The sequence below is a fragment of the Oncorhynchus keta genome, chromosome 32 (genome assembly GCF_023373465.1).
Source record: "Oncorhynchus keta strain PuntledgeMale-10-30-2019 chromosome 32, Oket_V2, whole genome shotgun sequence".
Taxonomy (NCBI): Eukaryota; Metazoa; Chordata; class Actinopteri; order Salmoniformes; family Salmonidae; genus Oncorhynchus; species Oncorhynchus keta.
Window position 1 is genome coordinate 5,195,217 of NC_068452.1, and position 15,874 is coordinate 5,211,090.

At 40.8% G+C, this 15,874-nt stretch overlaps 1 protein-coding gene across 1 annotated transcript in view; it reads right to left on the reverse strand.

Annotated features, from left to right (window-relative positions):
* Positions 1-3,172: 3,172 nt before the first annotated feature.
* Positions 3,173-15,874, reverse strand: part of LOC118365709 (neuroblast differentiation-associated protein AHNAK-like) — a 39,199-nt gene continuing 26,497 nt past the window's right edge. The window contains exons 8-11 of the mRNA XM_052490158.1: positions 11,171-11,201; positions 10,772-10,892; positions 10,390-10,562; positions 3,173-9,978 (exon numbers count right to left, since the gene is read on the reverse strand). Coding sequence (XP_052346118.1) covers positions 3,490-9,978; positions 10,390-10,562; positions 10,772-10,892; positions 11,171-11,201 — 6,814 coding nt within the window. The 3' untranslated portion in view covers positions 3,173-3,489. The remainder of the gene's footprint in view (positions 9,979-10,389; positions 10,563-10,771; positions 10,893-11,170; positions 11,202-15,874) is intronic.

Genomic DNA, 15,874 nt, shown 5'->3' on the forward strand with positions numbered 1-15,874 from the left:
ATTTACAGGAGAGTATATTTTGGTTTAGTCCATATCTACTGGGCGAAGCAATAAGTGGGTTTAGGCCCACTGCTTTCCCCCTCATTTATGTTAATCTTTCGTAAAGAGACTCAAGCAGCCCTTACCGTGGGCAGTAAATATTCAGCCATAAATATCTATTCACAACGTTTGTTTTCAATTTAGAGAGCTCGCAGGTTTTAGTTTACGCCAAGGTTTAGCTAGTAAGAGCAAGATGGAAAGCGAGCAGCAACGTATCTCTACAAGTGTATTCATGTTTGATTGTTGGGACTGTTGTTCTAGTCTGACAATCGGGGTGGGTTGGATTTTTATTATTATACTTTTTTCTTCCTTTTTTCTATGTTTATTGTTTCCTTCTTAAAGAGACACACAGGTCACTTTTGTGCTCAAACCAAAGTTGAAACATTTCCTAATTATCTGCATATGATAGATTTCTATTCAGTTACATATTTGAAACCCAACCTATGCTTAATCCACTAAAATATGTCACATTCAACGTAAAAGGTCTTAACAGCCCGATTAAAAGGAAAAGAGTCTATACATACCTTAAGAAATTAAAAGCTGACATTGTGTTTTTACAAGAAACACATCTTACAGCCAGTGAACACAAGAAATTGAAGAGGGAATGGGTAGGACAAGTTTTTGCATCCTCTTTTAACTCCAAAGCAAGAGGAACTGCAATTTTGATAAGTAGACACATCCCCTTCTGCGTCAGCAACACCATCTCTGATCCCTCACGCAGGTTTGTTTTGGTGCAGGGCCATATGTTTTCAGAGTCTTGGACCCTATTGAATATTTATGCTCCTAACTTCGATGACCATATGTTTATTCAGAATGTCTTCCTTCAGGTTGCTCAAGCACCACCAGGATGGCTACTGCTTGGAGGAGATTTTAATTTTTGCTTAGATACAGTTCTTGATAAGGTCTTCTGATAAACCCTCACTTCTTACCAAACCCGGCAAGCTCACCATGTCATTCATGAAAGATCTCCATTTACTAGACATCTGGAGACAGTTGCACCCACAGGATAGGGACTACTCTTTTTATTCACACCCACACAAGACACACACATGTATAGGTAACTTTTTACTTTCGACACAACTGTTTCATAGAGTGTTAGATGTCGAGTATCTCCCCAGATTGCTTAGTGACCATTCTCCTCTGGTATTATCAATCTCCATTCCTACCAAGGTAAATGGAGCATATAGATGGAGACTAAATTCTACACTTCTAAAGCAACCTGAATTTTGTGCATTCATCAAAGAGCAGATCAATATTTTTACTTTGACAAACAAACCCTCTGCTCCTGACAGCTTCATTCTTTGGGACACATTGAAGACCTACCTGAGGGGACAGATTATTTCCTATACTAAAGGGCTGAAGAAAAAACACGGTGCGGGCCCGACTAAAGATCTATACAGGCTTTTGGTAAATAAAAAACTTAAATATAATATTCTGAACACATATCCACATATCAAGCTGAGAGGGCCATCACTAAATCAAAACAGCGTTATTATGAGCTTGGAGAGAAAGCTCACAAAGTATTGGCATGGCAACTGAAAGCAGAGGAAAGTAAGAGGACAATTAATGCCATAGAAACTCTCACCAAAGAGATATCTTTCGACCCTACTGAAATTAATAATACTTTTAAGAAATACTATGAAGACCTCTACACTTCCCAATCAAGCGATGATCTATCAGAGATAGACTCCTTTCTCTCCTCTCTCAACCTCCCATGCCTGTCGGGGGAAGACAGCGAGCGCCTGAGTGAACACTTCTCAGTCCCTGAATTGTTGGAGGCCATTAAATCCTTACCTTCTAATAAATCTCCTGGGGAGGATGGCTTCCCTCCAGAGTTCTATAAATGGAACAATAGATTGATCCCTATGTTTTTCCAGAATAGTAACTTTAGACCATGATCTGATAAGGGGATCACTCTTCTGGAACATTGTTACGAGGAGGGAGTTCTTATGTCTTTTGATCAGCTGAAACAGAAATACCACTTGCCTAACAGGGACTTCTTTAGCTACCTACAACTACGAAACTTCATTAGGTTGACTCTCAAGGGACAATGGAACCTACCTAAGATGTCACCTATTGAACAACTCTGCCACGCAGACCAACCACTGTTCAAGACCATTTCCCCTGTTTACAATGCTCTTATGTCAGGACTAACACTGCCTGGGCTAGATAAACCCCGACTTAGATGGGAGAGAGATCTGGGTATTGATCTTGATGAGGATCTATGGAGTGACCTATGCAGGGATGGGGTTACATCCACATTGAACTCCAGACACAGACTGATCCAGTTTAATTTCCTCCATCATATAGGTTCAGGTTCAACCCAGATATCTCCTCCCTATGTTTTAGATGTGGCTCAGATGAAGGAACATTCCTCCATTCCACTTGGCAGTGTTCAAAACTACACGGTTTCTGGCAGCGGGTATGCGATACCATATCCTCAATTCACAGGGTTGCATTCCCTTTAGACCTGGACGTCTGTCTACTGGGCAACTTTACTAACACCAATCTTAGGGAAAGCCATACTATAAAGCTAACAGAAATATTGCTAGCGATTGCCAAGAAATGTATTGCCTTGAAATGGAAATTGGATTCCTCCCTGCCAGTTGCAATGTGGCTTTCGGAAGTTAATAGTTGTATCCCTTTGGAGAAAATCACTTACTGCTTGAGGAATAAGTTAAAGACATTTTACAGAATTTGGCAACCTTTTATTGACTATATGGAGAATCTCCCCCCACATCTCATTGATTGAATCTATATATAATCCTCACATAATGTTTCACACGTAATGTATATCATGTAGCCTACGGCAGGTGACCCAAAGTCTCGTTATTTTTAAAAATATTTTTTATATTTTTAATATTTTTTATTATTGTATGTTTGTTTATATAACTATAATTATAATTTATTTTTGTTACGTTCGTCTGTTACTGTCACTTTGTCCTATCGTTGTCTAATATCGTTTCACTTTTGTTTTGAATGTTCTTAATTGGAAAATGCAAAAATAAAATATTAAAAAAAATAAAAATAAAAAAGTAAGGGAAATAATAAATGAAGCCTAGGCTAATGCATTTTGAAGTTGTTTTGAATGAATTATTTTGTTGAATTCATGTAAAGAAAGATAAAACAAAGATTTTATAAAAGTTACTAAATCCCATTTTATTTTATTACAATGTAGCAAGTGTAGAGTAAAAATACCATTCAAATAGCTTATCAGCAGAACATAAACCGTTCATACATTTTTTAAATCACTTGACAAAAGAAAGCTTTACACATTCGTTCTCAACATGTTCATAACAAATGCCAAACAATTTACATTAAAAAAAGTACAAATATGTGAAAATAATCTGATGCTTGTTTTATACGTAACAGACGTTTTCTGCATTATGTTTCAACAGAAGATTGTGATTCAAACAAGCCTAAAATTACATTTAGTCAGTTGTCTGAATGCTATATAAGCTTTGAAAGCCAGAATGTTGACCCTTTTAAGTTCTCATCTTCTGGAACTTCAAGGTCCACATTTGGTGCACTGAAATCGAGACTTCTGAGTGTTTGAGATTGACGGTTTGACTCTTCCTTGTGCCGATTTTTCAGGCTCCCAGTTCCGTCTGGTACATCCCCTTTGACATGTTTGGGAAACGCAGTGACAAAATATCCTTCTTGATCTTCAGACATTTTGGGGTTTGAACCATGAGTACAATTTGGCATAGAAATGACAATTTCAGACTGTTTTGGACTTCTCCTTTTTGTTCTGCCAGTTTCACCAGCTGGGGCTTTTCTATGATGTTTATTGCCCTTGAGGTCAGTTCTGCTCAAATTTAAATCTGTCTGTGAAACCTCTACTCCATACCCTGGATGTGGGAGTTTAGGGACTGAGGCATAAATACTGGCAAGACTTGAGTCTACATCAAGGTCTGGTATTCTTGTATGACTACCCAATTTAGTCTTAGATTTGGGAATTTTTAATTTCCCTGTGGGATCGTTAAGGTCTGAACCTCGCAGCTCCAAACCAGATGCTTTGTACTCAACTTTTGGCAAGTCAATATCTGCAATGGGATAACTGGCCCTTCCTTTGACCTTCCTAGACTTCCTATCAGTGTGTGGCAGTGTCTCTTCGGTATCTATGTCCATCGCTTGCAATTTTAAATGCGCTCCACCTGGGATATCAGATCTGCGTTTACTATGAGATGACACTTTGTATTCTGGGCCTCTGATATCAGCTTTGGGTAAGCTCAGGCTGACATCTGGGTGACTAACTTTCAAGTCTGGTGCTTTTAGATCCACTTTAGCCTTTGGAGGAGAAATGTCATGTGTTTTCATAAAGTCCATATCTGTACCTGCCCTTAGATTTGGACTTCCAAACTGAGGCAATTTAAAGGATTGCAGTTTGAATTTTCGAGATTGTATAGCAATGTCACTGTCTGGCAAATTGAGATCAGCTTGGGGGCCGTTGAGATTTCCAGAGGGAACATTTATGTCTAAATCTGGACTACCGATCCCTGTGTTTACTTTCGGGGCTGACAAGCTCAGGTCCGGTCCATCAATGTCTCCATCTATTCCAGCATCTGGACCATTCAGACCAGAAAGGCTGAATTTAGGCATTTTGAGGTGGGGCATTTTGAAATTCCCAGAGGGGGAATCAATGTTCATATCTGGAGTGTCTACATCTATCTTAGGGGCTTCTAGGTCAACTGTAGGTAGGTCCAGGTCCGGTGAACCAATCCCACCTTTCATCTTTGACAATTTCAAACCTATGTCAGCACTTATGTCTTGATCTGGTCTTTTTGGTCTAGACAACATAAATTTAGGCATTCCGGGCATTTTGAATGTAGGAGTGCTGATGTCAAAACCAGGGGTTTTGATGCTACCATTTTGCCTCTCTATGGTTGGAACTCTGAATCTACCTGAGGGCATATCTGGATCATTGAGGTCTAGTTTGGGCCCATTGAGATGCTCCTTAGGTAGTCTCAAATCTGGGGGGCTGATTCCCCCTTTTAGGTTTGGGGCTGAGAGATCAATATCAGGTAAGTCATAATCAGGTGCATCTACATTTGGCCCAGATAGCCCGAAATCAGGCATCTTCAAATCAGGCATTTTTAGACCTGTTTTGGGTCCTTTGAGATTAGCTGTGGGGGCATTGATATCTTTTTCTGGGCCGTCTAAGTCTCCATCAATGTCAACATCTGGTCTCTTTAGGCCCCTGAATTTAGGCATTTTAAATTTGGGCATTTTGAATTTCCCAGAAGGTGCATTTATGTAAAGATCTGGGCTATTCACATCTAGTTTAGGGGCTTTGAGGTCAGCATCTGGTAAATTCATGTCTGGTGAATCAATTCCCCCCTTTAGCTTTGGTGCTTTGAGATTAAGTTTGGTGGATTTTGGCATTTTACCAGACAGCCCAAATTTGGGCATTTTCAGGTGACCAGAGGGGCCATCAATGTCCAGATCAGGAGCATTCAGATCAACCTTTGGTTTCTTCAATGTAGGTACTTTGACTTTACCGGAAGGCATATTAAAGTTTACATCTGGTGCATTGAGGTCTAATTTGGGGCCTTTGAGGTCAACATCTGGCAGATCCAAATCTGGGTGACTAATTCCCCCTTTAAACTTGGGGGCTGAAAGATCCAAGTCAGGCCCCTTAACTTTTGGTCCAGATAAACCTAAATCTGGCATCTTGAAAGTTGGCATTTTGAATTTTCCTGATGGACTGTCAATATCAGCATCTGGAATGTTGAGGTCTGCTTTGGGACCCTTGAGTTTGGGAGATGACAAGTTCATATCTGGTCCCTCTATAGCACCATTAATGTCAACATTTGGTCCCTTCAGGCCTCTGAATTTAGGCATTTTGAATTTCCCTGAGGGTGCATTGATGTCAAGATCTGGAGCAGTCATGTCTAGTTTAGCGGCTTTGAGGTCAGCATCTGGTAAATTCAGGTCTGGAAAATCTATTCCCCCCTTCATCTTTGAAGCTTTGAGATTCAATTTGGGAGATTTTGGCATTTTACCAGACAGCCCAAATTTGGGCATTTTCAGGTGACCAGAGGGGCCATCAATGTCCAGATCAGGAGCATTAAGATCAACCTTTGGTTTCTTCAATGTAGGTACCTTGACTTTACCTGAGGGCATATTAAAGTTTACATCTGGTGCATTGAGGTCTATTTTGGGGCCTTTGAGGTCAACATCTGGCAGATCCAAATCTGGGTGACTAATTCCCCCTTTAAACTTGGGGGCTGAAAGATCCATGTCAGGCCCCTTAACCTTTGGTCCAGATAAACCTAAATCTGGCATCTTGAAAGTTGGCATTTTGAATTTTCCTGATGGACTGTCAATATCAGCATCTGGAATGTTGAGGTCTGCTTTGGGACCCTTGAGTTTGGGAGATGACAAGTTCATATCTGGTCCCTCTATAGCACCATTAATGTCAACATTTGGTCCCTTCAGGCCTCTGAATTTAGGCATTTTGAATTTCCCTGAGGGTGCATTGATGTCAAGATCTGGAGCAGTCATGTCTAGTTTAGCGGCTTTGAGGTCAGCATCTGGTAAATTCAGGTCTGGAAAATCAATTCCCCCCTTCATCTTTGAAGCTTTGAGATTCAATTTGGGAGATTTTGGCATTTTACCAGACAGACCAAATTTGGGCATTTTCAGGTGACCAGAGGGGCCATCAATGTCCAGATCAGGAGCATTAAGATCAACCTTTGGTTTCTTCAATGTAGGTACCTTGACTTTACCTGAGGGCATATTAAAGTTTACATCTGGTGCATTGAGGTCTATTTTGGGGCCTTTGAGGTCAACATCTGGCAGATCCAAATCTGGGTGACTAATTCCCCCTTTAAACTTGGGGGCTGAAAGATCCATGTCCGGCCCCTTAACTTTTGGTCCAGATAAACCTAAATCTGGCATCTTGAAAGTTGGCATTTTGAATTTTCCTGATGGACTGTCAATATCAGCATCTGGAATGTTGAGGTCTGCTTTGGGACCCTTGAGTTTGGCAGATGACAAGTTCATATCTGGTCCCTCTATAGCGCCATTAATGTCAACATTTGGTCCCTTCAGGCCTCTGAATTTAGGCATTTTGAATTTCCCTGAGGGTGCATTGATGTGAAGATCTGGAGCAGTCATGTCTAGTTTAGCGGCTTTGAGGTCAGCATCTGGTAAATTCAGGTCTGGAAAATCAATTCCCCCCTTCATCTTTGAAGCTTTGAGATTCAATTTGGGAGATTTTGGCATTTTACCAGACAGCCCAAATTTGGGCATTTTCAGGTGACCAGAGGGGCCATCAATGCCCAGATCAGGAGCATTAAGATCAATCTTTGGTTTCTTCAATGTAGGTACTTTGACTTTACCTGAGGGCATATTAAAGTTTACATCTGGTGCATTGAGGTCTAGTTTGGGGCCTTTGAGGTCAACATCTGGCAGATCCAAATCTGGGTGACTAATTCCCCCTTTAAACTTGGGGGCTGAAAGATCCAAGTCAGGCCCCTTAACCTTTGGTCCAGATAAACCTAAATGTGGCATCTTGAAAGTTGGCATTTTGAATTTTCCCGATGGACTGTCAATATCAACATCTGGAATGTTGAGGTCTGCTTTGGGACCCTTGAGTTTGGGAGATGACAAGTTCAGATCTGGTCCCTCTATAGCGCCATTAATGTCAACATTTGGTCCTTTCAGGCCTCGGAATTTAGGCATTTTGAATTTCCCTGAGGGTGCATTGATGTCAAGATCTGGAGCAGTCATGTCTAGTTTAGCGGCTTTGAGGTCAGCATCTGGTAAATTCAGGTCTGGAAAATTAATTCCCCCCTTCATCTTTGGAGCTTTGAGATTCAATTTGGGAGATTTTGGCATTTTACCAGACAGCCCAAATTTGGGCATTTTCAGGTTACCAGAGGGGCCGTCCAGATCAGGAGCATTCAGATCAACCTTTGGTTTCTTCAATGTAGGTACTTTGACTTTACCTGAGGGCATATTAAAGTTTACATCTGGTGCATTGAGGTCTAATTTGGGGCATTTGAGGTCTACATCTGTCAGATCCAAATCTGGGTGACTAATTCCCCCTTTAAACTTGGGGGCTGAAAGATTCAAGTTTGGATTCTTTACCTCAAAGTCAGGCCCTTGAACATCTGGGCCTGAGAAGCCAAAGTCTGGCATTTTAAATATTGGCATCTTGAATTTTCCAGATGGACTACCAACATCCACATCTGGCTGTTTTAATTTGGAAGATGATAAGCTCAGGTCTGGTCCATCCAACTCTCCATCAATGCCAACCTCTGGCCCTCTAGGGCCCGAAAGGGTACATTTAGGCATCTTAAATGTTGGCACTTTGAATTTTCCTGAATGTGCATCAATGTCAATATCTGGAGTGTTTGCATCCATTTTAGGTGATTTCAGGTCGACTTTGGGTAAGTCCAAGTCAGGTGCATCAAGTCCACCTTTTATCCTGGGAGCTTTGAGACTTAGCGTTGGTGTTTTTACATCAGCATCAATGCCCAGATCTGGTCTTTTTAGGCCAGAGAAGCCAAATTTGGGCATCTTCAGTTTACCAGAGGGGGCATCCACGTTGAAATCAGGAGCTTTGAGTTCTGCATGTGGTTTCGTTAGTTTGAATTTACCTGAGGTTATGCCGATATCGGGAGTACTGAGGTCAGGCAAATAGACATCTGATAGACACATCTCATCCGCTGAGGGGTCCAGGTCTGGAGTCCTAACTCTTGGTCCAGATATATCAAAGTCAGGCATATCAAGACTTGGTGTTTTGATCTTCCCAGATGGGATACCAATGTTTGCATCTGGCAACTCTAGATCTATTTTGGAACCTTTAATGTCTACTGAAGGTAAATCTACATCAGGGACATTCAGGTCAGGGGCACCAATCAAAGAGGTTTTAAGATGCATGTCTTGGGTCTTTAAAACGGAATCAATGTCTAAATCTGGCCCTTTTGGTACTCTGCGAGAGAGCCTAACCTTAGGCAATTCAAAATAACCAGAGGGATCATCCACATCAAGGTTTGGGTTTTTCAGTTTCTTGGAGGACCGGACTCTGATTTTACTTGAAGGCATATTCATCATGCTGACATCTGGGGCTTGCAGGTCTAGATTAGGACCTTTGAGATTAACATCTGGTGCTTGTAGGTCTAGTTGGGGACCTTTAAGATTAACTCCTGGCATATCTTTATCTGGGATCCTCATATTTGGTGTACCAACCTCAAGGCTGGGTACATTTACACTGGGTCCAGAGAGACCCAAGTCAGGCATCTTAAATTTGGGCATTTTGAACATTTTGCCTGTTCTTTCATTATCAAGCGTTGGGGCATTGATATTTAAAGTAGGTCCAGTGACAACCCCCTCTGGTAGATTGAGCTCTGCTTCCGGGACATTGATATCTCCTCTAACTTTGGGAAGTGGATCTATAACTTTCAGGTCAAGATCAGGGCCTTTGAGGTCATCTTTGGGCAAAGACATATCAAATTCTGGAGCATCGATAGCATCTATATCAGTTTCAAGATATGGCCTTTCCAGGTTAACTGGTGGAGCATCAATGTTTAGTGACCCATTCAAATGAGGCAGGGAGAGATCTGATGTACTAATGTTGGCATTAGGCAATGAAAGTTCTCCACCGCGAGCATCAGGTACCGCTCCTTTGACATCAAGTTTAGGAACCTTTAACTTTGGAGCAGAGAATTTGAGGTCTGGAGACTCTAGGTAGGTAGGAGCATCTACTTTGTGTGGTGTCTCCACAACTGGGTAATCCATGGTGAGGACAGGGGGTTTGAGGTCACCTTTAACTTTAGGTTTGCCCCAGAGAGGTCTCGGCCCCTTGCCCTTCACCTGTCCATTATGGGAGCCTCTTTCCCCAGCACCTGCAGGTTGTCCAGGGCTGTCATCCTTCATGAACCTATTTATTTTGGCATTGTAGAGTCTATTATATGAATCCTTCAGCATCTGTAAAGAGAAACCAATCCTTAATGGGATAGTTCGAGATGTTGGCAATGAAGCCCTTTATTTACTTCCCCAGAGTCAGATGAACTTGTGGAAACCATTTTTATGTCTTTGTGTCCAGTATGAAGGAAGTTGGAGGTAGTTGGAGGTACGAGCCAATGCTAACTAGCATCAGGAACAGCTAGCATGCAAGCTTACAGTCATTGAGCTAACGCTAGTTAGCAACTTCCTTCAAACTTCACATAGAGACATAAAAAGGGTATCCACAAGGTTATCTGACTCTGGGAAGTAAATAAAGGGCTTCATTGCCAACATATCGAATTGTCCCTTTAAAAAACAACATATTTTATCCAGCAACCTTTCTGAAATAATACCCCCCCTGCTTATTCTATTTACTAACTATATTCCACAAACCTCCTCTGGTGCTTTGATGCTGTCCAAGGTCCCCATACTCTTGCTCAAATTATTTTTTGTCAGAACTTGAACCTTCTCATCAAATCCATTATCATCCATCAGCTTCAGTATTTTCAACACATCGTCTTTCGACAGTTGGTCAAAGTTGATTGTGGCACCCACAATTTCATCTCCTGAAAAAACAGTTCAAAGTATAGTGACTGAACATTTCAATTATTCTAAACGTGTCTATGTATTTTATGTCATTTTTTCTTCACTGTTACACTGTGTTTTACTATTCAACGAAATTCAGACAACAACCCAAAATGTGAAACCTTACATTTTCTCAAAGAAACATAAGTACCTCAACAAAAATGGTATACATTACATAAAAGAGTCATACCTTCTTTGAGACCCTGATTGCCAGAGGAGCCACCGATAACGCTGGAGACGACCAATCCTCCCTTTTCTGATTCCTCCAGCATCAGCCCCTCAGAGAGGCTCCTTCCCCTACGGTGACCAGGCTAAAAGCAGATATACAAAGGTAGTTACAAGAAATGTGTGTGGCCTCAGCATTGGTCATGTTCCAATAACCCAAACATCAAACAGAATTTCCACAATGAACTTAAAAATACATGTAATTTACAATCATTTTAAAATAGATTTTAAAAATGGAATTCACTTCTATAAAGTCATGTTGGGGCATAGGTGTTTTTTCAAAAAGTACATTTCCTTTTGCTTAGCTTCTTGTGTTGTAATATGCTTGTTATTACTATCATCATGGCTGAATGATCTCACATACCATGATCCTTCTGATGTTTTCACAGCAGAGCCTTTAATGAAAAGTGATTCTGTTTAAACCTGTTGAAGAGGAAAGAATCAATTCAAAATAAATGCTCCGCTTGGTTTCATTCTATAATTATCAAATCATATAGGAATATATACTGCAGCCTACTTTAATCGCCTTCAAGAGTATCACATGCAAAAAATATATATTTACACTCTAGAATAAAAAATACAAAACAAATACAATAATGGCACAGCTCAGTCTACCATAAAGACCAAAATCATCTGAAATCACCACTAAAGAGGGGCTATGGAGAGGTAACCTGTTTACATAAGCAAATAGGCACATGGTTGACACCCAGGTAGCTGCACCTTTGAGGTATTCGAGGTGTGGCCTTGGGAGATGGAGGGAACAACAGGAACAAGTTTGCCCAGGGAAATAGAGACAAGTGCACTATAGTGGGGTGTACACTCAGAAGTGACCACACCCACCACTTTCTATTATGAAAAGCTTGCTGGGGCAGGTGTTCAAATAAAGTGATTTGTAAACAATCGTTAAGAGTATAAGTCGTGTAAGTGATTTGTGTCACATGCTTAGTGAGACGGCTGCTCTATGAGCAACCAATTCCACAATGATCAGAATAATCAGAATTTACTTCATCATAAAATGCCTCCAAAAGATGACTATGTGAAAAATATTCATCACTCAGACTTACTAAACTACACTGAGTATACCAAACATTAGGAACACCTAATGCTCTCCACCTTTTGCCCTCAGACAGACTCAACTGGTCGGGGCATGGACTCTACAAGGTTTCGAAAGCGTTCCACAGGAATGTTGGCCCATGTTGATTCCAATGCTTCCCACAGTTGTGTCAAGTTGGCTGGATGTCCTTTGGGTGGTGAACCATTCTTGATACACACGGGAAACTATTGAGCGTGAAAAACCCAGCAGCGTTGCAGTTCTTGACACAACTGGTGCGCCTGGCACCTACTACCATAGCCCATTCAATGGCACTTCAATATTTTGTCTTGCCCATTCACCCCTCTGTATGGCACACATACCCAATCCATGTCTCAATTGTCTCAAGGCTTAAAAATCCGTCTTTAACCTATCTCCTCCCCTTCATCTACACTGATTGAAGTGGATTTACCAAGTGACATCAATAAGGCATCATAGCTTTCAGCTGGATTCACCTGGTCAGCAATGTTCCCTCTAGACTGCACGCTCGTAGCTCCCCCGGGAGAAATATCAGCCCATGGAGAGACGTTCAAGAGCAGTGGTCACCAACTGGTCAATCTATTTTTTTTTTTGTCTCGGGCTGTTGACAGTAGGTGCACCCAATTCAGCTGCCCTGCACACCTGGTAGGTGAACTGTTGTGATTTTGAACCATTTCATGTGTCTGAAGGTACAACTCTGCCTTCCAGGCTGGCCCGAAGAGAAAATCAAGTGCACTATATACCTACTGCTGGCCAATCCGAGGGCTCAGATTACCGTGTCCGCAGTAACGTAGCAGGCATAAAAGAAAGCTAACAGCAAAGTTGATACTGTGATATTTCAAACCGTTGAAAACCATGACTAGAGAGACTGTCAAGGAATTTTTATGAGTGAGTTCATGTGTAAGTTCTTATTCAGCACTGTTAAGGCTTTGTATTCAACACTTATAAACCAGAAACCAGTGCATTCTTCCTATTTTCACTCAGCGTTACAACCAGCACTGGAGCCGTAATGAATGTAAAGTGTAAAGTGTAAAGTGTAAAGTACTTCAGCAAAAATACTTGAAAGTACTACTTAAGTTGTTTTTTGGGTTATCTGTACTTTACTATTTATATTTTTGACAACTTTTTATTTTACTTCACTACATTCCTAAAAAAGATGATGTACTTTTTACTCCATACATTTCCCCTGACACTCAAAAAAGTACTCATTACATTTGAAATGCTTAGCAGGACAGGAAAATGGTCTAATTCACACACTTATCAAAAGAACATCCCTGTCATCCCTATTGCCTCTGATCTGACGGACTCACTAAACACATGCTTTGTTTGTAAATGATATCTGAGAGTTGGAGCGTGGCCCTGGCTATACGTAACATAAGGAATTTGAAATTATTTATACTTTTACTTTTGATACTTAAGTATATTTTAGCAATTACATTTACTTTTGATACTTAAGTATATTTAAAACCAAATACTTCCAGACTTTTTCTCAAGTAGTATTTTATTGGGTGACTTTCACTTTTACTTGAGTCATTTTCTATTAAGGTATCTTTACTTTTACTCAAATATAACATAGGAGTAACAGCATGAATTTGTGCATGAGGCAGAAATAATGCGGTGCGACTCAAGTTTTTCCATCAGCTGAAAGACAGTGACCCTTTTTGGCCAGTGTCAAAAAAGGGAGAGAGGAGGGATGGAAAGGGAGAGAGGAGGGATGTAATCAGGGCTGTAGCAGTCCTATATGCAAATAGACCATTGCCGTATATGGATCTGTGCCATTTACTTTGAATTGGACTTTGTTTACAGCTGTGGTCTTGAGTAGATGTACTGTTTTGAGATCAAAGCAAGAGCTGCATGTAGCTGTCATGCCCTGCATGTAGCTGTCATGATCTGCTTCACCTGTTCCTGTGATTGTCTCCACCCCCTCCAGGTGTCACTTATTTTTCCCAGTGTATTTATCCCTGTGTTTCCTGTCTCTCTGTGCCAGTTTGTCTTGTATGTTAGTCAAGTCAACCAAGGAGTTTTCCCGTACTCCTTTGCTATTCTCTTATTGATCGTCTTCCCTGTTCTGACCCCTGCCTGACTCTGGACTACTTCCCCGCCTGCCTGCCCTGACCTTGATTCTGCCTGCCCATTTGTACCTTTTGGACTCTGAACTGGTTTTGACCCTTTTGCCTGTCCACAACCATTCTCTTACCTTACCCTATTGGATGAATAAACATTTTAAGACTCCAACCATCTGTCTCCCGTGTCTGCATCTGGGTCTCGCCTTGTGTCATGATAGTAGCCATGTGTGCACATTTTGTTCATTTCCTTTGCTAGTTAGTGAGTTATTAGCCCAGTTATAGATCATTTGTAGTCAACAATAAGGGAGTATATTTTTAGACATCTTTGAAAAGCAGTCAGGAAAATCGTTTTTTTTGTCTTAAAAGGTGAATGTTGTATTTTGTGACAGGCTTTAATAAGCTCAGTAGCAAATAGGCAGAGGGTAGCAATAATTTGTCTGGTATGAAAATAATAATCAATTTTATTTTGTAAAGCGGTTTCTTGCATCAAACAACACAACAACATTTTTGTCACCTCCCTTGTCTGAAGGACAAGTGGATAAACAGGGTTATGTCGAGCCCTGCATGTTTTTTTCAAAAGTTTAATGGAATGTTGGTCTACGTTGAACAACACACATCGGCTGCTACTGTAGGCTCAATGATAAAACAGGTTCTTTCATGTTCAAATGTTATGGGATGCATTTTCTCAATTTCTTTAATGGTAGGCCACTCTGGTAGAAGTGGAGGCTCGTCAGAGGAGGAAGGAGAGGACCAGTTTCTTAAAATAAGCATGAAAAAAGGTATGTTTTTTTATATAAAGCTATACTAAAATAAAAACACATCACCAAGTAATTCATTAAAACATACTATTTGGAAATGAAGGCCGACAGCAGCCTCAACAGCACTCTGTAGAGTAGCACCATGGTATAGCCGGAGGACAGTTAGCTTTCATCCTCCTCTGGGTACATTGACTTCAATACAAAACCTAGGAGGCTCATGGTTCCCACCCCATTCCATAGGCTTAAACAGTAATTATGACAACTTCCGGAGGATGTTGTCCAAAGTATCAGAACTTTTGCAGCCCGAACTGACATGTCCACCCAATCAAAGGATCAGAGAATGAATCTAGTACTGAAAGCATAAGCTACAGCTAACTAGCACTGCAGTGCATAACATTTTGTGAGTAGTTTACTCTAAGAGAGAAAGACAATATTTTAAGTTTTGAACAAATTAATTTCTTCCAAAATGGAGAAGCGAGAGAGAGATTTCATATTTTTTTCCACTTTCAGTTTCACTTACTTAGCTCGCAAATGCAGCTAGCTAGTTCAGCCTACTCAAACACCCTGCTCAAACAGAGGAATGCTATGTTAGCTAGCTACTGTAGCTATGACTATCCAACACAACATTGGAACTCTTCCAAGTCAAGGTACGCGTTTGGTTTTACTAATTTTTTGCCACCGGGGACTGCCAGTGTAAGTGCTAAACTGCTTACTCACTGCACACTAACGTTACTACATGATTGTAGCGTGTTTACTAAGGCGTTAGTTCTATTAGCTATGTTGACTATGACATTGCTTTAGCTAATATGGTGACAAGGATGTAGGCTGTGTGTTATGATATGGTTTGGCTTGGAAATATTTTTTCACCTTGGTTGTGCATTGAAGTCCACAAGCGAAGGGAAGAGGTGAGAGCCGGAGAGTGCATAGATGCGAGAAGGAATACAACAAGGCTGCTATGAAAGTGAACTGTGTTAAAGCGTGATCAGGGGTGAATTCATTCTGCAGATTCTGTTGAAAAAAGTTTATTAAACTGAAGAAAACTGATCAAACAGGGATAAACATACCTGAATTTGTCCAATAGAAACTCTCGTTTGCAACTGTTGGACTAATAATTACACCCTATATCAGCTAGACGCAGGCAAGAAGTGTGCAAGGCAGTATTGAATATGTCACTG